At 50.2% G+C, this 22,614-nt stretch overlaps 1 protein-coding gene across 2 annotated transcripts in view; it reads left to right on the plus strand.

Annotated features, from left to right (window-relative positions):
- WWC1 (WW and C2 domain containing 1) overlaps positions 1-22,614 on the plus strand; it is a 155,953-nt gene that overhangs the window by 101,673 nt on the left and 31,666 nt on the right. Inside the window, exons 6-13 of one of the 2 annotated variants that reach the window (XM_061151904.1) lie at positions 2,362-2,491; positions 4,080-4,226; positions 5,404-5,477; positions 9,855-10,097; positions 17,444-17,533; positions 18,256-18,791; positions 21,805-21,913; positions 22,264-22,344. In XM_061151904.1, the coding sequence (XP_061007887.1) occupies positions 2,362-2,491; positions 4,080-4,226; positions 5,404-5,477; positions 9,855-10,097; positions 17,444-17,533; positions 18,256-18,791; positions 21,805-21,913; positions 22,264-22,344 (1,410 nt within the window). The remainder of the gene's footprint in view (positions 1-2,361; positions 2,492-4,079; positions 4,227-5,403; positions 5,478-9,854; positions 10,098-17,443; positions 17,534-18,255; positions 18,792-21,804; positions 21,914-22,263; positions 22,345-22,614) is intronic. The other variant, XM_061151906.1, reaches the window with a different exon arrangement.

The raw sequence follows: 22,614 nt of genomic DNA on the forward strand, positions 1-22,614 counted from the left end.
AAGCAGTTAACATTTCTCTCTGCGCTCAAAGCCTTGTCCACGGCACAGCTCTCCTTCTCCAAGAGGGCTGGGCCCCCCCACCAATAGGATTCGTTTGACCTTCAGAAAATGGCATTGTTCCCCTTCACCCCCATCTTCCTCTATCAAAATGAACCTGTGTGTAGGGCCTGGATGAGCCGGCAGACTCCCCAGTCTGGAAGTACTATAACCCCTCACATTTGTCTTATACTTCCTAGCTCCTCACCTCATGTTCCAACCTTCTCCCTTTGAACATGGCTCACAGCTCGGTGAACATGGGCGAGGCATATGGCATTATCCAGGTTTTTTTCAGAGGAGGAAGCTGAGGCTCCGTGTACATGAGGGCCATGCCCAAGGTCATGCTACTAAGTGGTAGCAGGGGGTTTCTTCATCCTTCTAACCTTTCCTTCGTGTGGCCATTAACTTCAACGAATGCTTTTTTTTAAAATTATCATTATACTTTTAAAAATAGTTTACTTATTTATTTACTTTTGGCTATGTTGAGTCTTCATTGCTTCACTGGCTTTTCCCTTTTTGTGGCAAGCAGGGGCTGCTCTCTAGTTGCAGTGCACAGGCTTCTCACTGCAGTGGCTTCTCTTGTTGCGGAGCACGGGTTCGGGGGTGGACGGGCTTCAGTAGTTGCAGCTCCTGGACTCTAGAACACAGGCTCAGTAGTTGTGGCACATGGGCTTTGTGGCTCCGTGGCATGTGGGATCTTCCCATACCAGAGATCGAACCCACATCTCCTGCACTGGCAGATGGATTCTCTACCCGAGCCACCAGGGAAACCCAAGAAATGCTTGTTCAAGGCCGTGGTTCTCAGCAGCGGTGACTTTGCTCCTCCATCCAAGGGTCATTAGGTCAAGTGTGGAGACAGGTTCAGGTTGTCATGACTCAAGGTCCAGACGCTGCCGGCATCGAGCGGGAAGATGCCAGGGGTGCTACTGAACATCCCACAGTGCGCAGGACAGCCCCGACAACAGAGAGTGATCCCGCCCCAGGAACCTCGAGGTTGAGAGACCTGAGTTAGGGAACACAGAAAGATGCTCACCATCGCTAATCTTCAGGGAAATGTAAAAGGATTGCCTCACACCAGTCAGAGTGGTCATCATCAGAAAGAACACAAACGTTTGTGAGGATGTGGAAAAAGGGGAATCCTTGTACACTGTTGGTGGGAATGTAAACTGGTGCAGCCACGATGGCGAACAGTATGAAGATTTCTCAAAAAACTAAAAATAGAGCTACCACATGACCTAGTAGTTCCTCTCCTGGATATATATCTTAAAAATCACTATTTGAAAAAGATACACACACCCCAGTGTTCATAGCAACAGTGTTTACCATTACTAAGATATGGAAGCAATCTAAGTATCCATCAACAGATAAATGATAAAGATTTGGTACATATATACAATGGAATATTAGTCATAGAGAAGAATAAAATTTTGCCATTTGCAATGACACCGATGGACTTGGCATTATGCTAAGTGAAATAAGTCCGACAGAGAAGGACAAATCCTATATGATATTACATACAACAAACTTTGAGCATAATAAGAAAGAAGCAGATTCACAGATATAGAGAAAAAACTGTGGTTACCAGCGGGGAGAGGGAAGGGGGAAGGGACAGCATAGGGGTAGAGGGCAAAAAGGCATTATTATGGGATTATATGAAATCATGTGTGTGAGTGAACCCTTTTGAAAATTGTAAAGCACTGTAGAATTGAAAGACTTTCATTCAGTAAAATAAAATAATGTTAAAAGGAGAAAAAAGGGACTTCCCTGGTGGTCCAACGGCTAAGACTGCACACTCCCAGTGCAGGGACCTGGGTTTTATCTCTGGTCGGGGAACTAGATCCCACATGCCTCAACTAAAACCAGTTTAGCCAAATAAATAAATATTTGGAAAAGAAGATCACATTGAAAAAAAAAAGAAGTATGGTTCTGTGCTATATAATAAAACTACTCAAACATATTCAAGCTTATCAGATGACACCACCACATAAATTATTAATTATAACACAACATACTGAGTGCAATGTCACAGCTCTACAAGATATGTTATGAGAACATCTAGCCCAGCCTGGAGACTCAGGGAGATGATCAGGGAAGGCTTTCACTAAGAGTTGACTTCAAGAATGGTGTTGCTTCTGCAGCCTAACACTGACATTTGCAATTTGACAGGGACCTTCTGTGCTTTATCCAATAGGCAGGACCTGAAGAAGAAGGGGCAGAGAGGAGACTTCTTTCAGGACTAAAGCTCTGTGGTCTGTGTTTCTTCCCTGGGTGAACCCCATCCATCACCCTATTTTTGTCTGACCTTTCCCCCTGACTGTCTCCTAGAATCGATAAGAAGATGTCAGATGCTCAGGGCAGCTACAAACTGGATGAAGCTCAGGCTGTTCTGAGAGAAACAAAAGCCATCAAAAAGGCCATCACCTGTGGAGAAAAGGAAAAGCAAGATCTCATTAAGGTATAAGACCTCCCAGTGACGGGGGCCCCATCCCAGTTTCTCCCGGGCACCTTTCTGTGCCAAGCAGGACTCAGGTGGGCTATTTCCATGTGCTGCCAGATCCCTGAGTTCTCTTCTGTAGTTCTCTTGGGCTTTTAGTCTCATTTTATAGAGAAGAGAATGGAGATTCAGAAGCATGAAGTGACTTGCCTAAGGTCACACAGCCAGTGTCAGTGGCAGAGCCAGAACAGAAGCCCTCTGGTCTAGTTTAAAGGTCACATCCTGGCCACCAGCTCTAGCCGTCTGGTTTACAGAACCAAATGGCGGGAGCTGGCTTCAACATCGCTAACCTTGGCATCAAAATGTGGCATCCTTGTAAGCATTTCATTGCGTATTCCGACTCTGTGCTGGGAACTGACAAATGGGGATAGCGGTGATGTACTGTGCCTCACTTTCCCCTTATATCAGTGCTAGGTTATCCCCAGCATACAGCAAAAGACGCGCAGATCAGAGAGTAGGGACTAGAGCCAAGATCCAACCCTGTCAACACCTAACTCAGAAGCCCATGCTCTTAACCGCTGTACATCCCACCCACCCTCAGCGGAACTGCCTGGACCTCTGAGATATTCTATCTTCGGTCCCACGGGCAGATGAGCAATTAAGCTCAGGGTGTTGTAAATGACTTGATGAGGGAAGCTTTACACTCTGACAAAGAGGATAATTTCAAAGCCCCTGCCAGGACCGCAGCCCAGCACAAACACTGAACCCAGGCATCAGTGGACAGTGAGGCATGTTCCATTCATGCCGAGCAGTTATGCATGCCAAGCCTTAAGTCAGACAGACCAGGACCAAATCCTGGCTCTGTCAGTTGCCAGCTTCTCCAGGTAACAGCTCCTTCATGGATAAAATGGGGGTGCACACGTGCCTGCTCAGTCACTTCGGTCGTGTCCAACTCTTTGCAACCCTATAGACTGTAGCCCACCAGGCTCCTCTGTCCATGGGATTCTCTAAAGCGGGTTGCCATGCCCTTCTCCAGGGATTCTTCCTGACCCAGGGATCAAACCCGGGCTTCCTGCGGCTCCTGCACTGCAGGCAGATTCTTTACCACTGAGCCACCACCGAGGAAGCCCCAAATGGGGATAATCACAGGTTATTCCTTGTAAGATTGCAGTGAGGATTAAATGAGATCATGGTAAAACGGACAGTTATTAAGTATTGACTAAATCAGTGCTTTACACTGGTCATCTTGTTTGAACAATATGAAAGTCAATATGATCACCCTATGAGATAGGACCCATGGTTATTCCCATTTTGCAGGAAAACAAACTGAGGCACAGAGAGGTTAATCAACAAGGTCAGAGCACACAGCTAGAAGTGGCAGAGCAGGGGATCCCAGCTCAGGCCATGCAGCTCCGAAGCCATTGTCCACACTAGTTTCTCCCCTGTAAGGGGCCCAGCACAGTGCCTGGCACCTAGTTGATACCCCCACCCACTGGTAGCTCTTTACAGGAGAAGTGGGGTGTCAGGGCCCCTTGTAGATTCCTAGAGAGACAGACCCAGAGCACCCTCCATGGAGGGGGTGTTGCTAAGCCTGCCCTCCCTGCTCCAGAGCCTCGCCATGCTGAAGGACGGCTTCCGCACGGACAGAGGCTCCCACTCTGACCTGTGGTCCAGCAGCAGCTCCCTGGAGAGTTCGGGTTTCCCACTGCCGAAACAGTACCTGGACGTGAGCTCCCAGACGGACATCTCGGGAGGCGTGAGTACACATCACGTGCCACCGGGGCCCCGAGAGACAGAGTACCCTTCCTGTTACTCGCCCGAGGAGCTGCCCGGGGCTCTCTCTGAGCCTGGGTGCTGCCCCAGCCTTCCAGAGCGCGTTCTCTTGCAGCCCTCTTGGCCTCCTGATGACATGAGATGACGACGTGGAGGGGTAGCCAGCCCTGACTTGCTGGTCACGGGAATGCATCTCTAGATGCTGCACAGAAAGCATGTTTGAAGGACCAGGGGATCTTTCTCAGGTTTTCCTTGTGCGGATTAGCAGCGCCATTCTGTTTCCGTCTCACCAGCTGAGAGGCAGAAGATAGTTCCCTCCTGTTCAGCCCAGAGCAATGCATGTGGCTTTCAGACAGCTGCTCGCCTCCCAGTTCAAAAGCTCAGCCCTGGTTAGAGTAATGAATAGCACAAGTGCTGTCCAGACATGGCTTCTGAAAGCCTCAGAGCAGGACTGACCCACGGCAATCTGCAACTTTGAAGAGCTTTCGTTTTCTTGGAGCAGGTGACATGGAGTGAACGAGGCTCCGTGGCTAAATGCTCTTCTATGTGGTTTCTACAGTCGTGTTCCCACTTGTGAGGAGAAGCTCCATTCATGTCTGATGGGGTGAGCCTCGTAGTTCTTGACAAACTGGCATGGCCAGTGGGGCTGCCCCCTCCATCCTCACACTACCCATTGTCCAGCTACAGGCCACCTGTGGTGAAGGAACCGTGTGCCTTCTTCCAAGTTCTAGGACCTTCTTGTCACTGGGTGTTGCACTGCTGACTGCAGGCTCCCTGAGTATGGTGGAGCCCTCCCCAGCGGGCCCAGAGTGGCTTTCCTGTGTGGTGGCCGTGCCCGTTTCCTCCTGGCCAGCTGGCCGCCAGACTCCTACGACCTGAATGAGCTCCAAGCCTTTTGGGGCTGCAAGATGATATTCCGAGCCCTCGGCTTCTCTTCTCGAAGTAATAAATGTGTGCTTTGGGGGCTCTTCCCATGCCTGAAGGAAAGAAAATGTTTTTCTCCTAACTAGCTTCCCTGCGATTCACCCAGCCAGCTCAATAATGGGATACTATTTTTAGCTCCTTCCCACACAAGCTGTCAAGTCTCCCAGGAGCCCCCGAAACCCAGCTCAGCCCTGGCCAGCATACCCATGTAATTCCTGACCTGTTCTTTCCTCCAGTTCGGTACCAGCAGCAACAATCAGCTGGCAGAGAAGGTCAGATTGCGCCTTCGATACGAAGAGGCCAAGAGAAGGTAATTAGAGGCTGGGGCCTGGGGGCAGGATGGTCCCACAATAATAACTGGTTGGCCAAAAGGTTTGTTCAGGTTTTTCTGTAAGTACTTAAAATCCAAACACACTTTCTGGCCAACCCAGTACTATTGTAGCGTGTCTGCTCTGTGCCTGCTTTTTACACACTTCTTGATGTTTAATCCGCACAAAGATTGTGAAGTAAGTATTATCATCTTCATACTTTAGTCTTCTCTGAAATTCTGGGAATGACTGAACCAGGGACACTTAGATAAAGAGTGCAACTATGCTTTGAACCATACTTTAAACCTCAAACCTAGTAATCTTTCCACTTGCCTGCCTAAAAATCAACCTCTAAAATCAAGGCTTACCAACAATCATGTAAATAGTTGTGTGTGAAAGAGCACACCTGGGGTTTTAGCAATAGGCTAGAACCTGTTACCACCCACTTCAGTGTCTCCTGCCCAACTGGGAACAAGCTGTGCTTTTAAACTGTGTAGACACCAGGGACTTTAGATATTCTGTGACTTCACAGAATCCTAGGCAGTTGGGTTCCACTACCGCAAATAAAATAGTAATCAAAGCTGACATTCTTAGAGAATCTGTAACAGTCCAGACAGTGTGCTAAAACATCTGTATATTCATCATCTCACTTAATTTTAAAAGCAACCTTATAGCATAGCTTCTCTCATATTCTCTCCATGTTAAGAGACAAGTAAGATCTCAGATGTTTCATGACTTTTCAAGGTAGATTCAGAATTTGAACTGGACAGTCCATGGTCTTCCTATACACTGAGCCTGTATTTCTAAGAAAAAACTCTCAAGGTCTGATGGTAAATGAAACCAAGCACATTGCATCCATTCCTCCTTAGGCTACATTGCCCAGCCCGTGGACATTCTAAGTCAGGCCAGGGAGAGTGTGGCAATACCCAGCCCTGCCCCTCTGCCAACAACGAGTGAGCAGCAGAAACCCTTGGCAGCAATGACAGGAATCCTATAGAAACTGGAAGCAAAGTGCAGGGGTAATCTAGCTTCAGGCACAGCTGGATCCAGCGTTTCAAATGATGTCACATAAACTCAATCTCCTTTTCTCCTTCCTGCTTGCCTTTGTGTCAACAGGTTTTTCTGTCAAAGCAAAAAATGACCCCTGTTCTTCTAGACTTACATACTGCCAGGCTAGCAATCCCAGCAGAAATAGGGCCTACCTTCCCCATACAGTTTTACAAAGCTTTGGGCTTGAGACTCATTGGCTTTTCTGGGAGAGCCAGTCATTGTCGCAGGGTGGGAGGAATTGGAATTCTCTGAAGGTCCAGACGTGAGTCATGTGCCCGACTATAGGAAGAGGACTGAAATCAGCTCTGTGGGAACCAAGTGACCTGAAAGTATGAGAGGACATTTCAGTTTCCCAAAGAAAACTTGGAATACTGTTAACAAAAGAAGCAGAAAGTGGATACTGTCCAGGTGGGGGAAAACACAGCCTGTGCACTATTTCAGCTCCCCCTAGAGATCCAGCAGAACGGCATGACTTCTGCTTGGGACAACCACTTCTTGGCCCCTCTGAACTCTGTATATATTGCAGTTTGCAGTGGTGGCTATCTTAGATGATCAGTTATGGAGACATGAAAGGGCTGGAATCTTTCCTTTAGGGTTGCACCACTAAACTTCTCACTACAGAGCCTTTGACTCATCTACCTTTATCCAACATTGTGCCTCCTCTTTCACCTAAAAGTAGTTTAAGGACAAAGAATAAAGTAGCCTGCTGAATGGGGAAGCAAAGGCTGTGTGGCTTGAGGCAGGGAGGGTAGGTGGCCGTAACGCAAGGTCTGATTGTTGCCAAGTTTGGTCACGTGTGCCTTTCTTGGGAGTGAGTCTAGCAGATTTCTTCAGATTCTCCTAAGGATGTGTGGCCCATCATTAAGGAGCACTGACACAGGGAAAGCACCACCAGAAAGTACATTCAAGAAAACTTCAATTAGCGACCTAAAAGGGAAGAAAAATAAAAAAAAACAGGGGATATGTATATATGTATAGTTGATTCATTTTTCTATACAGCAGAAACTAATGCCACATTGTAAGGCAACTATACTGAAATTAAAAAAACATTTTTTTTAAGGACTTTTCTGGTGGTCCAGTGGTTAGGACTTTGTCTTTTCAATGCTTTGGGTGCAGATTTGATCCCTGGCTGGGGAGCTAAGACCCCACATGCCTCTTGGCCAAAAGATAAAACCTAAAACAGAAGCAATATTGTAAAAAAATTCAATAAAGACTTTTAAAATATGTTTTAAAAAGATACGGAGATTGACCCTGGTGGATCTAGGACAAAAAAAAAAAAGAAGCATCAGTCACCCCTTCAATGCCCCATGTATAGTAAAGTGCCCCCACCCCCTGACTTGGCCACACCACCCTATTCTCAAGCAGTTGGCTGGATAACAGCTACAGTTATCCCAAAGCCGGTTTTGGTGGACTGCTGTATATGTGAGTATGGGGTTAAGATTAATTCACTCTAAGAGTCCCTGCTGAGACACTTGGCTGGGAAGGAGCAAATGGAGATGTGGTTCTCCATGTGAACTTCTCACTACACAGCCTGGAGGTCTCGTCTCCAACAGTGTTTTTGGTAAAATAAGAATTTGGCCACATGGTTTGCAGGTAAGATTAAACTGAGGGTCTGGAGGCCTGGGTCCCCAACAAATACTGGTCATTTGTATGACCCTGCAGTCTTAGGGGAACCGTATCCTCTCTGGCTACCTGTCCCACAGGATTACCACTAGGTCCTGTCCACCCCAGGGTAGGAGAGTGAAGGGGCTTCCCTGGTGGCTCAGATGGTAAAGAATCTACCTGCAATGCGGGAGACCTGGGTTCGATCCCTGGGTGGGGAAGATCCCCTGGAGAAGGGAATGGCAACCCACTCTAGTATTCTTACCTGGAGACTCCCATGGACAGAGGAGCCTGGTAGTGATACCTATTAATAAAAATACACATGATTGTTTTTAAGTATTTGTAGCAATACTCTTAGCAATACTGTGAATTTTAATTTGATCCAATAATAATCATACCAAATATCTATGTAGCACTTGGCCTTGTATAAAGAGCTCTTCTTTTCTTTTTCAAGTCTTCTTTAAAGGAATGGATTGTTCCAATTTTTTGAAAAATATATTAATTTTAAAAGGGTTCACTTACATCTGTGTAAAGAGCTCTTAATGATATGTTTTCATTTGGTCCTCACAACTCACCTTGCAGGTACCAGTATCATCCCCACCAGATGAAGACACATGCGTGTGTGCTAAGTCGTTTCAGTCTTGTCTGACTCTTTGTGACCCCATGGACTGTAGCCCATCAGCCTCCTCTATCCCTGGGATTCTCCAGGCAAGAATACTGGAGTGGTTGCCATGCCCTCCTCCAGGGGGTCTTCTCCACCCAGGGAATGAACCTGCGTCTCTCAGGTCTCTTGCATTGGCAGGCAGGTTCTTTACCACTTGGGAAGCCCACAGATGAGGATACTGAGTCTCAAAGCAGTAAAGGGCTCCCAGCTCCTTCCCATAACACTTCTTAATGGCCTGCAGTGTAGCAGGCACTGCGCTAGCAGCTTGCGTTACCTAAATGATTTCTTAAGAAGGTCAGAGCCAAGACTCTAACGGGCAGCCTCTGGCCTCAAGTCTGCAGTTGTTCACAGGGTGCTTGGACTGAGAACAGCAGGGTAGCAACAGCAGTATTTGCTGTCAGCATAGTGGGCCCGAGACTGCCATTGGTTCAGCACTTACTTGCCAGACATACAGAACACATAATTGCTCATTTTCACACCGATTCTGACGCAGAAGTAACTGTTTTCCTCTATGCAAGGCTCAGGGGGTGTGCCCCACATCACACGCTTGAGAAGTGGTTAAATCAGGGAACGAGCGCAGTAGCAGCAGAAACATTCATTGAGTGCTGGCTTAGTATGTGCCAAATATTGCGCTTGGACATTTTATGAATTATGTCCTAAAACCTGCAACCATTACCCCACAAGGAAGGAGGTTTTGTTATTCCCTGCAGAGTGACGAAGCAACTTGCCCAAGGTCACATAGCTAGCGGTAGGAGGCTATTGCCTGGTGATGGATCCTCTTCTGTTCTCTCAGGCTTCATGTCCCTCAGGGCAAGGACACTGCCTCTACCCTCCTCCCTGCCGAGCCAGGATTGGCAGGTGGTAGGCACCACGTGTGTTTGTTAGATAAAAATCTGTTCCTAGAGACCACACACTGATCAAAAGGAAGCCAGTCAGGGTCAAAGAGGATGCTCTGAGAATGGCAGTGCTCCTCGGACCATGTAACCTTGGTGACACAGTCTGTCCCGCTGCTCCTGGGTTGCCACTGAACACACCAGTCAGTGCTCACCCTCTTGGCCCGCAGGATCGCCAACCTGAAGATCCAGCTCGCCAAGCTCGACAGCGAGGCCTGGCCTGGAGTACTCGACTCCGAGAGGGACCGGCTGATCCTCATCAATGAGAAGGAGGAGCTGCTGAAGGAGATGCGCTTCATCAGCCCCCGGAAGTGGACCCAAGGGGAGGTGGAGCAGCTGGAGATGGCTCGCAAGCGGCTAGAGAAGGACCTGCAGGCAGCCCGGGACACCCAGAGCAAGGCGCTGACCGAGAGGTGGGGCTGGGCTGGGGGCATGGGGCCCTTCCCTGCTGCTCGTCATCCTCCAGCCCCACAGCGAGAGGGACAACCTGGGACGCCGGGGCCTCCACTGAGAGCACAGTTTAGAGAGCTCATTACTTTCCAGAATAGCAAATCTAGGGAAGTGACTCACCAGCCAACCATCCCAAAATTTTACCAGAGGGAATCACATTACCAAAACGTCTGCTCACATGCAGATTTTCAGAAATTCTCTTCTGAGATAAGCTCTATGTAATTTAGAGCAGTTGTTCTCCAGCTTTGTGACAGTGACTCACATATTATTACCTAATGGACAAAAGTTTCATGAAACAGTGTGTAGTCTTTCTGTGTGACAGTCCTCTGATAGTTTCTTTTATATTGCGTCTCTCTTCACACTGGTCATGGCCCACTAAATTGGTTTTGCCACATGTTAAGAAATTGCAATTTGCAGTTTGAAAAACACTGGTTTAGATGGGCTTGCAAACTGAGAAGCTTATAGGGGTGAGGCAGGTGATATAAATGCCAGGGGCCGCTTGGCCGTGGGCCATGTTAGACTGCAGTGCACAGACCCCAGGTGCTATCTGCAGCCTCCAGGAAGTGAGCACAGACCCCAGGCTGCTAGAGGTCCCATTTTTCGAGAAAAGAGTTCTTTTGATTTTTTTTTTTTTTTTAATATTGGCAACTAATCCAAAAAAAATTTTAATACCCTAGAGGCTAAATTAGCTTCATCTGTGGGCTTGATTTAACATGAAAGCCACCGGTTTACATTCTCCGGTTTAGACTGTATAGTGAAAGTCGCTCAGTCATGTCCGACTCTTTGCGACCCCATAGACAGTCCATGGAATTCTCCAGGCCAGAATACTGGAGTGGGTAGCCAGCCTTTCCCTTCTCCAGGGGATCTTCCCAATCCAGGGATCAAACCCAAGCCTCCTGCATTGCAAGAAGATTCTTTACCGTCTGAGCCACAATAGACTTTAATCCTTTAGTGTCTCACCAGCCTCCACACCCACACTACAGAGCACATCTCTGTGTTCACAGAGTCCTACACTTGGTCCTTCAACCCCCAGCTTCTCCATTCATGCAAGAGAGGTTTTGTGGCACATATTTTGCATGCAAGGCAATTTGGAGGATCCAGAAGTGAATAGGTCATGATCTCTGCTCTGATACTCTTAAAGTGTATTCAGTTATTTTCACTTTTTTTTTGGCAGCAGACTTTATTGGACAAAGTCCCTGCCCTTAATCTCATGGGCAGAGGAGCCTGTTGTTTAGTTGCTCAGTCGTGTCCAATGTTTTGCCACCCCATGGAATGGACAGTAGCACACCAGGCTTCCCTGTCCTTTACCATCTCCCAGAGCTTGCTAAAACTTATGTCCATTGAATTGGTGACGTCATCCAACCGTCTCGTCCTCTGTCGTCCCCTTCTCCTCCTGCCTTCAGTCTTTCTCAGCATCAGGGTCTTTTCTAATGAGTCAGCTGTTTGCATCAGGTGGCCAAAGTATTGGAGGTTCAGCTTGAGCATCAGTCCTTCCAGTGAATATTCAGGAATGAATAGTCCTTCCAATGAATATTCAGGAATATGCAGCATCAGTCCTCCTGATGAATATTCAGAGGACCCTGGCAAGCTACAGTTAGCAAGAGTCGGACATGGCTTAGTGACTAAACCAGCACCACCACCTGCCCTTAAGGAGCTACAATTGAAGATGTGCTGTACTTAGTCGCTCAGTCGTGTCCGACTCTTTGCGACCCCATGGACTGTAGCCCACCAGGCTCCTCTATCCATGGGATTCTCCAGGCAAGAATACTGGAGTGGGTTGCCATGCCCTCCTCCAGGGGATCTTCCCAACCCAGGGATCGAACCCAGGTCTCCCACATTGCAGGCAGATTCTTTACTGTCTGAGCCAGCAGGGAAGCCCAGAATTGAAGACAGTGATTTTCAAACTTGTTGTGGGGTGGGCCTAGGCACGAGGGGAAGGGATGAGCAGGGGCATTCCTCTTTCCAGTGTAATCAGAGGCAGAAGCCCAGTGTATAAAGCAGATGAAGCTGTCTGGGCCAGCAGCAGGCCAGGTGTCCTAGGTGCCTGAGTGTGCTCTCTGCATCACCCCATGATGGGGGCGAGGATGTTTTCAGGGAGCCTCCTCTGTGCTAAGGCACCCTGCTTGCAGCCCCCCCTGGTAACTGAGTGAGCTCTGTCTGCATATGGCAGGGTGCCAGATGGGTCAAGTTGACTGCCTCTGCCTGGCCTCCTGTAAGCACATCAAAGAGCCCATTGACTGTCAGTGGTGGGAAACCTTTCCCCACCAAGCCCCTTGTCAGAACTATTCACAGGGATGTGTCACTTTTCTCGCCTTTTCCTTTCCCTGGAAGGAGTGGCTGATTGCTGACACACCACCAGGCAGGTGGGAGAAGGAGGAAAGGGTGGTTTATAGCCCCAGGAAGCGCCTTCTAGAAATCTCCTTTAGTGCCAAGACCCTGTCCTCCTTTCCCCACAGCTGTGCAGCTTGGGGACAAGACACCTTTTTGCCTTTAGTGTCATTTGAAAGAATAAATGGTTAGCCAACCTGAGCAGACCCTTACCGGCCTCTGCATGTATCTCCTGATGTGTCTGCTGGTCCTCTGGGCTCCTGACTTGCTCCCAGGCCCTACAGCTATCACTGGGAAGCCCTCAGCTATTCATCATGCTCACAGCCAGCAGCTGAAAAGAACAGATCCATGACAGCCTTACTCCTTGGTGGGTCAGTAGAAATACCCTCCCTACCACTGACCTTGAGCAAGTCATTGACCATATGGACTTCAACTGCCTAATGGGGGGCGGGAAAACAAGATAATTACATTATATACAAATATTTATATATTCTGAAGGCCGGTGGTTAGACCAGATTGTGAACTGAGGCTCTTCTCTAACAACTTCAGTTTCTTGAAACTAGGATTGGATATGCTCTTAGAACTCCCTAAAGTGAAATATTAGTCGCTCAGTCATGTCTGACTGTTTGTGATCCTATAGCCTGTTGCCCACCAGGCTCCTCGGTCCATGGGTTTCTCCAGGCAAGAATACTGGAGTAGGTTGCCATGCCCTCCTTCAGGGGATCTTCCCAACCCAGGGATCAAACCTGTGTCTTAAGAGTCTCCTGCATTGACAGGTGGGTTTTTGACCACTAGCGCCACCTGGGAAGCCTATACTACATGAAAAGGAACCATTATGTACCAGATTCTGTAACCTACATCATCTCATCTAAGCCTCCCAGCAACCCTGAGATTTATCTTCATTTCATAGGTGAGGAAGCTGAGGCTCACCCAATATCACTGAGGCACAGAGCGGGGATTACTCCCCAGGCTGCTGCCCACTTAGAAGACCTTTTATTGTTGCCTTCAGCGTCACCTTTCAAAGGTCTGACTGCTCTCCTAGAACAGTGAGTTCACACAGCCTGCACAGGGAAGCCAGAACCTCCAATCCATGGCAGCTGCTGAGCAGGCGACTTGAGGTCCCAGAGGGCAGGGTCCCCTGGGTCACACAGAGAGAAGCCAGGGGAAAGCCGTGGGAAGGACAGGACTGATGGCTTGAGCCCCGGAAGGAGAGAGAGGAAAAAGCCCACCCCTAAGTCTTCATCTGTGTTCTTTGCCTCCAGCCCTCTGACTGTCTGTGTCCATCTTCTGACTCTCTTGTTCTCTATCTAGATTTCTTTCTCTTTTTGTTTCTCAGGCACGCATGCTCAGTTGCTAAATTCATGTCCGACTCTTTGCAACCCCGTGGACTGTAATCCACCAGGCTCCTCTGTCCATAGAATTTTCTAGGCAAGAATACTGGAATGGGTCACCGTTTCCTTCTCCAGGGGATCTTCCTGACCTGGGGATTGAACCCATGTCTCTTGTGTTTCCTTCACTGGATTCTTTACCACTGAGCCTCCAGGGAAGCCATGCTCCACTCTTTCTTCTCTCTCTCTCTCTAAGTGGGACAGAGCAGACTTCCCAGTGGCTAAGACTCTGGGATCCCAGTACAGGGACCCTGGTTCGATCCCTGGTCAAGGAACTAGATCCCACATGCCACAACTAAGAGTTTGGATGCTGCAACAAAGATTGAAGATCCCACATGCCACAACTAACGCTTGGCACAGCCAAGTAAATTAAATAAATAAATTTAAAAAAAGTGGGACAGAGGATGAGATGGTTGGATGGCATCACCGACTCAGTGACATGAGTTGAGTGAACTCTGGCAGATAGTGAAGGATGGGGAGGCCTGGTGTGCTGCAGTCCATGGGATCACAAAGAGTCATACATGACTTAGCAGCTGAACAATAGTTGTACTCCTCACCCGCACACAACAGCCTCTCTGTTCAAGATGGCTTTGATTAGGCCAGAAAGAGACACATCCAGGAACAGCACACCACAGGGCCTGCCAAACCCCCATCAGGAATCAGTGAGAGGCACAAACCTCCCCCCAACAACCCCTGTCCTACCCCCTACTCCCGCCTCCCTTCCTGTGGACCCTCCCCCCCACTTCAGAGAGCTGCAGTGCCTGTTAGAGTGGGGTCTCTGCCCCCACCCCAAGGACCACCTCCTGGACCTGAGACGCAGCCCAGGCTCTTGCATTTTTAACCAGCACCCCAGGTGCTGAGCTGCAGCTTGTGGGGATTCCAGCCCCACCCCCTGGGTCCTCTGCGTGCTTCCACGCTTGATGTGTCCTTGGCCTCCCAGCATGTGCCGGGCATCACACGCAAACGCCATATGGCCACCGAAGCCCGTCGCCTCTGGGAGGTGGCCTCGGCACCTGCATGCTGTTACTGGTGGCGAAACCCCTGTGCTTACGAAGTCAAGGCCACCTGGCTCCCAGTCCCCTAAGCCTCCGGCTGGGCCTCCGGGGCCGCGGAACCTGCCTTTACTCCTAGTGCATGTGCTGTGATCTCCTCCCAGAGGAGAGGAAAACGAAGGTAGAAATGGTGACCCCCAGCTGTGCCTTGGCACCCCCTCCCACCGCCCCCCAGATCTCACACCCTTTCAAGGTCTTGCTCTTACAGAGGGTCACATTCCACAGTCCTGTCCAATCCATTGAAAACCGGGCTTTTGTTCATTACTGGCTCCATCTGCCGGCCTGCTGTCTGCCCCCACCCCCAGCCCCAGACAGGACTCTGGAATAACAGCGCCAGGGGTTGAACTGGCTAAGAACCATGCCGAGGCCACTACGCCCGCTGTTCCCATGGTCTTTTCTGAAATTTCACAAGACCAGCTCCCCAGTGACAGATCCTGCCCATCTCTCATCACCCTCCACTTGTGTCTCTGGTCTTCATGGCAGGGCCTGTGTTGGGGGCCTTGGGCATGTCGGTGGAGGGGTGGCATGGTTAGCTTTTCCATGGGAATGACTGTTTCTCCCATGCCCCAGGCTGGATTGGATGTGCTTTGGGAGCAATGAGTCAGTCATTCCTCGTCCAGTAGGATGGCATAAGGGGATATGAAGATCTGTCCGTGGGAGATTAATTTTTTATTTTATTTTTTACTTTTTGGCTGGGCTAGGTCTTTGCTGCTGCACCCGGGCTTTCTCTAGTTGCAGCGAGCAGGGGCTACTCTTCGTTGTGGCTTCTCTTTGCTCTCGTTGCAGAGCACGAGCTCTATCTAGAGCATGGGCTCAGTAGTTGTAGCACACGGACTCAGTTGACAGACCTGTGACCCCTACATTGGCAGGTGGCTTCTTAACCTCTGGGCCACCAGAGGAGTCCCAAGGGAGATTGAACATCTGGGTCTTTTCAGGAGAGCAAAGGAGCTTTCCCTGTGTCAACTGGGGAGGCGTCTTCCCTTCAGTGATGCCTTTTCAAACTCATCCATGTGGTGGGCACCGTCCTCGGGGCTGGGAGAGCAAGGCACAGCTCCTGACTTAGAATACTAAGCCAGTGAAGCAACTTTGAAACCGCAATGTGCCAAAAAGTCACCTGGGATAGGTAATAACGATGCAGATTCCAGGGAATTCCCTGGTGGGCCAGTGGTTAGGACTTGGCACTTTCCCTGCTAAGGCCTGGGTTCAATCCCTGGTCAGGGAACTAAGATCCCACATGCTGAGTGGCGTGGCCCCCCCCAAAAAAGAGAGATGCATGTTCCTGAGCCCAAGAGTTCCCTGACTGTTCAATGGTTAGGTCTCCACGCTTTCACTGCTAAAAGGGTCTGGGTTTGATCCCTGGTCGGGAAACTAAAATCCCGCAAGCTGTACTGTACCAGCCAAAAAATAAGAATAAATAAAAGCCCAAGGATTTTTCCCTCAGGAAGGGAGTTGCAGAACTGAGCATTGTTGTCGGCATGCCTGGGTGCAGGCCTTTTCTCCCCGGCTCTGTGACGCTCCATCACACTCACCAGGATCTTCCCCAGGTGCTCTGGAACCATTCTCTTAAGCTCCTTTGCTGACTGCTTCTTGCCTGTTCAGCCTTGAGATGCTGTTTAGACTCAGAGCTTGGTCATGGACCCTACCTTTTTTTGTTCCTTCTATATTTTGCCCTAAGATGGTACATTTGTTAGTTAGGGCTGCCAAACCACCACACACAGGGTGACTTCAACAATGAAAATGTATTAAATATTTCCTCAGAGTCCCAGAAGCCAGAAGTCCAAGGTCAAGGTGTTGGCAGGGTTGTTTCTTCTGAGGCCTCTCTCCTTGGCTTCTGGGCCTGCACATGGTCATCTACACATCTTTACGTGGTCGTCTCTCTCTCTCTGCACACCTGTGCACTCCACAGGAAGGGATGGTTGGGTGGAGTCTTAACTCTGCCACTCACTCTCTAGCTTTAAGTAAACCATTTAGCTCGAAGAGCCTCAGGTTTCTCAGGTATAAAGTGAGACAATAAAATTCTTACCAAGAAGGGTTACATGTGCAAACCATTTAAGGCAATATCAGGGCTTCCCTGGCGGCTCCTTGGTGAAGAATCCTCCTGCAGGTGCAGGAGATGCAGGTTTAATTCCTGAGAAAGAAAGATCCCCTGGAGGAGGAAATGGCAACCCACTCCAGCATTCTTGCCTGGGAAATCCCATGGGCGGAGACACCTAGTAGGCTACGGTCCATGGGGTCGCAAAGAGCTGGACACGACTTAGCGACTGAACAACAACAACATAAGTCTCCTAGTCAGCCCCTGGTATAGAGCAGGCGATGCATATAGCAGTTACTATAAGATTGCACATAAAGACCATCTCTCTCCAAACATTATAGTGTAATGTTCCCAGGATGTTCCTTTGTGTGTGTGTGTGTGTGTATGTGTATGTGTGTGTGTAGGCCTGTGGACATCTTCATGAGTACATACCTGCGATTCCTCTCTCAGGGAGATAGAGGCTGGATCTCCCAGGGCTTCCCCCTCATGCCTTCTCTTGCTCCCTTCAGGTTGAAGTTAAACAGTAAGAGGAATCAACTGGTGAGGGAGCTGGAGGAAGCCACCCGGCAGGTCGCGGCCCTGCACTCCCAGCTGAAGAGGTGAGTGGTGGGCAGTGGGGTAAGTGTTCCCCAGGGAATGGCCAGATGCACTTGAGTGCACAGCAGGTCCGTGGATGGCCTGCGGGGGCTTGTGCTGGCTAGGTGTGGCCCAGGGCAGGGTCCTTCACCTCCCCAGACCGCAGCCTCCTCAGCCTTTCTGACAGCTCACAGAAGGCCCCAGTTGGGTTCTAGTGAGTCTCATTCACATCCCTCACCCCTGCCAGCCAACTTGCTTGACACAGTGAGTTGGCTTCAGGCCAGGGCCCTGCTGGGCAGTGTGGCCGGCATTTTATCACAACATTTTGTTTTTATCAGATATTTTTATCAGTTGACAGGGCTTTTCAAATTACAGTTAGGATATAAAGGCTCCTTTTGAAGATAACTATGTTAATGTTTAAAAAGTGAGTTGATTTGGAAAAAAATATTAAGCCTCATTACTTGGCATTGGATTCAAATATGGAAAAATAGGAAAATGGAGTGCAGCTGGTGGAGGTTTGAGAAACAGGGATACAGAGGAGGAAGTGGACTCAGAAGGCAGCTGGCTTGGGTTCGAATCCCAACTCTGCCAGCTCCTGATTACACGGCCTTCTCTGGATAGCCCCATCAGTGAAGCGGGGGTGGGTGGTCTGCCCTGGACCCCATCAGGGGGATCCTGAGTGCTTTCTGGGGGAGCTTCCCGGCGGCCCACCCCCTCAGTGTCCTCCGCTCCCTCCCTGCCCCAGCCTCTCCGGCAGCATGCAGAGCCTGTCCTCCGGCAGCAGTCCAGGATCCCTCACATCCAGCCGGGGCTCCCTGGTGGCCTCCAGCCTGGACTCCTCGGCCTCAGCCAGCTTCACCGACCTCTACTATGACCCCTTCGAGCAGCTGGACTCGGAGCTGCAGAACAAGGTGGAATTCCTGCTCCTGGAGGGGGCCACGGGCTTCCGGCCCTCCGGCTGCATCACCACCATCCATGAGGATGAAGTGGCCAAGACCCAGAGGGCGGAGGGGGGCGGCCGCCTGCAGGCCCTGCGCTCCCTGTCGGGCACTCCCAAGTCCATGACCTCGCTGTCCCCCCGCTCCTCACTCTCCTCCCCGTCCCCACCCTGCTCGCCTCTCATCGCTGACCCCCTCCTGGCTGGGGACGCCTTCCTGAGCAACCTGGAGTTTGAAGACCCCGAGCTGAGTGCCGCTCTCTGCGAGCTGAGCCTTGCCGGCAGCACGCGGCAGAGATACCAGCTGGAGGAACCTGGCCTAGAGGGCAAGCCACTGGGCCAAGGTAGAGAGCGCTGCATCCCAGGAGGGAGGGAGGTGGGGACTGTGCTCAATAGGCCCGAGTTCCGACCCCAGTGATAATTGTGGGGTCGGGCAACAGTTATGGGCAACAGTTACTGCTTTCTATGTGCCAGATCTATACACGGTATATCGATTTATTCATTCATGCAGTAGGTATTTATTATGTGTTTACTACTGTCTAGATCCTGAGCAGAGGGTTTTTCCATGGTGGGTTCATTCATGCAACAGATGTTAAGCACCTATCGAAACTATGTCTTAATGGGTAGGCATGGATTCATTCATTCTTTCATCTGACAGATAGGCCATGTGGGTTAGTCACGAGGATACAGTGTGGAGGACAGACAAGGTCCTGGTTCCCATGAAGCCTGCATGCAAACAAAGGCATAAATAATAACTGTACAAGCAGACCGGGGGAAAGCACTTAGGAGGAGAATAAAACAGGGTGTGATGGAGCCTTTCAGGTTGGGGTGGGGCTGCCATTTCAGGCTGGGTGGTGAAGGAAGGTGACATTTGACTTGAACAGTGAGAAAGAGCCAGCCTTCAGAGAAGCAAGAGCAAAGTGTCTGAGGCTGAAACAGGGGCTGCAAGAGAGACCAGAGCGGGGGGGTTACCAACAAGGCAGAGAATCAGGCAGAGAACGAATTGTGTAAGGTAAGGAGTTTACATTTTATGCTAATTGCAGCAAGGATCCTTGTGATTGAAGCCAGGGAATGAAAAAAGATCACTCCTGTTATGAGGTCAAAAAGGGCATTGTAGTCTAGACTGAGATTCAGGTCAGAAGCTTCAAAGTAAAAGATGATGCTGATAATGACAGCTTAGGTTTATTAGAAAAATTTTCATCTGTAACAGCAACCACATAATAAATTATAATAGTGAATATTTATTGGGGTGCATTGATGTGGTGGGCAATATGCTTGATATGGTGAAATAGGCTCCTTCTATTATACCCATTTCACAGATGGGGAGACAGAGGCTCAGAGAGGTGCTATCACTTGCCAACAGGTGGAGAAGGTGGGATTGGAATCTGGGTTTTTCTGACCCCAGCGCCCAACCTCTTTATCACCACGGTCCCCTTAGGACATGATGCAGCTCTGTGTGTTTATTCCTAAGATACCCTGACGCTTGCTGATCCCATCTCGCATATGGTATGAAAGTCAGGACTGAGCAGGATGATTTATTGAGTTCAGGTGTACAAGATACAGGCACTGTCGCACATACTGATTCATGTAAACCTCAGAACAGCACTATGAGGTGGGTATTGATTTTATCCTCATCTTACAGACTGAAAGGCGTGAGACTCAGTGAGGTTAAGTGACTTGTCTGAGGTCAGTGTCACTGCGCTAAGGCAGGAGAGTCAGGTCTGGCCCCAGGACCACCTATCCAGAGCCCACACTGAGCCAGATGCCAGCAGTGTTGGCAAAGGTCTCCTGCTTCTGACTCCCATGAAGCCAGCTAGAAGCTCAACCCATCTCAGCTCCAGGAATGGGGGCGGGGACAGCTGCAGCACCCAGACATATCAGTTCCTTCATATACAAGGGCCACTGGGAGCAAGGGAGAAGCAACACGATTTCCTGGTTAATTAAAGGCTCTGCTGGGTGCATGCCAGCCACTTCCTTAGAAGAAGAGCTGGGAGATCCCTGGGGCTCCCTCATCAGGAAGGCAGTCTTGCCGAGTCCTCTCAAACAAAAATAAAAACAGGCCTCCTACTGCAGCAGGTGGAAAGCTTCAGAAAATTGTTCCCTGGGGAGGAGGGGGTGCAGGCGGAACCTCTAATGAGGCTCAAGAAGGGTTCCTGGTGCTCCCTGTCTAAAGGGCTGCGATCAGCTGGATCAGGGATGCTCGGACCACAGTGGGGTGTGGGGAGTGACCCCTCCCCTAGACCCACCCCCATCCCACAGCGTCAGTGCTTGGGAGCCAGGGGCCACTCACGTCTCATGCCGGCGTTTCTTCATGGCATCTCCAGAAGCCTTGCCAGACTGAGCTCAGACGCTAAGCAGGTTATGCGATTAGTGCCACTGTCCAGTCAGCAGACAAATTAATCTCCTTAAGTGGTTACGTGGAGGGTGGAGCGGGGTGGGTCTGAAGGCAGGAGGGCTCCAGGGCTGCAGATGTGGGATGCAGGCTGGGAAAACCACGCCCAGTCACGGTCACCATCCCCAAGCCCAGCCAGCACACCCCTCACCCCCCCACCTGTGTGCCTGGCACACAGCAGGTGCTCAGAAGTGTTGGCCCTGAGGTTGGAACACCTGAATCTGTCCTTCTTGTGCTGCGTGGAGGTCATGAGCTGTCCTATTCATCTTGGCAGCTCTGAACTTGGCAGTGGCCCTGGCACACTGTGTGCGCCCATTACTTGGGGAGGGAAGGAATGTGCAGTGTGTGCTAAGTCTGAGTCCCGGGTCAGAGACTTCAGGGGGCCTCTGTCAAGGGCAGGGGAGATGAGCTGACTTAGGAGTGCAACGGGATAGGCAAGTAGGAGAGCCAGTGCTTAAATCCTTCTTCCCCTTTTTGTCCTCCCGCAAGGGCCCAGGGTCTGTGTTATTGTCCCAAGTGTGTAGGAATTGATCTGGAAGGCATCACTATAGTGATGGGAATGGTAGTCATAGTAACTAAGGATAGCAGTACAGTTTCTAGAGCACTTCCCCTGCCCTAGTCTCTATACTAAGGACTTCCCTATATCATCTTATTGTGTCCTTCCAACAAAGTAGGTGTTATTATCTCCATTTTAGAGATAGGGAATGCAAGGCCTAGAGGGAATAAATCAGCGTCCCAGAGTCATAAAGCAGTGTGTGATTTGAACCCAGGTGGTTTGCCTGTGGAGTCTGAGGTGTTAGACGCCACCCTTTCCTTCACCCTAAAACACGCAGGACCTTGTGTAAAGGTCAGAGTTGTAGGATTTTGGGGGGACCATCTTAAAACAACAGGGGATCCATAGTTACATGTTGGGATGACAGTATCCTGATTTCTGAAGCCTGCCTTTTCCCCCTCTGTTCCTCCAGCTGTGAATACGGCTCAGGGGTGCTGCCTGAAAGTGGCCTGTGTCTCTGCTGCCGTGTCAGATGAATCCGTGGCTGGGGACAGTGGTGTGTATGAGGCTTCCGTGCAGAGGTGGGTCCCTGAGCCCTGGGTCTGCTCCGGCGTGTGGGAGGGACCCACAGGAGGGTGGGGGGCAGGAGAAGTTTCACGTCTGGGAGACTGCCGGTTTCTCTGAGTGCCATCAAGGGTCGTGTGGCCAGGGGAGCAAGTATTGGGGAAAGAACAGCCCCCTCGAGAGAGGGATCCGGAGTCGCTCTGGGCAGGCAGGGTCCACAGGGAGGCTCAGTAGACCCAAACCTTCTTCCTCAAGAATCTGCTGCTCCCTCCCAGAGAGAACCCTGTCTCTGGAAAATGACTTTGGCCCCAGGTCACTGCAGGCCAGCCTGACCCTCTCTCTCTGTCTTCCCCGTGTTGCCTTCCAGGCTGGGTGTCTCGGAAGCCGCTGCTTTCGACAGTGATGAATCAGAAGCAGTGGGTGCCACCCGGGTTCAGGTCGCCCTGAAGTAAGTGGCAGGGAGGGCGGGGCAGGGGGCGTGGTCTGCACTGGGTGCCCTCCTCCCCTTTCTGCAGCGTGTCCAGCATTTACCCTCCTCCAGAACCAGCAGGCCCCGCTGACAGCTGTGGGCTCCTAACTAAAGGTGGGGGTCTCTTTCTATGCCTCCCAGCTCCCCATTTCACAAAAGAGAAAAAAACAAGGTTTGAAGACTTTGTACCTTGCCCAGTGTCACTGAGCTGGGCAGTGGCCAAGCCAGGCAGGGACCAAGACCGCCTGC

The sequence above is a fragment of the Dama dama genome, chromosome 9, assembly GCF_033118175.1.
Source record: "Dama dama isolate Ldn47 chromosome 9, ASM3311817v1, whole genome shotgun sequence".
NCBI lineage: Eukaryota > Metazoa > Chordata > Mammalia > Artiodactyla > Cervidae > Dama > Dama dama.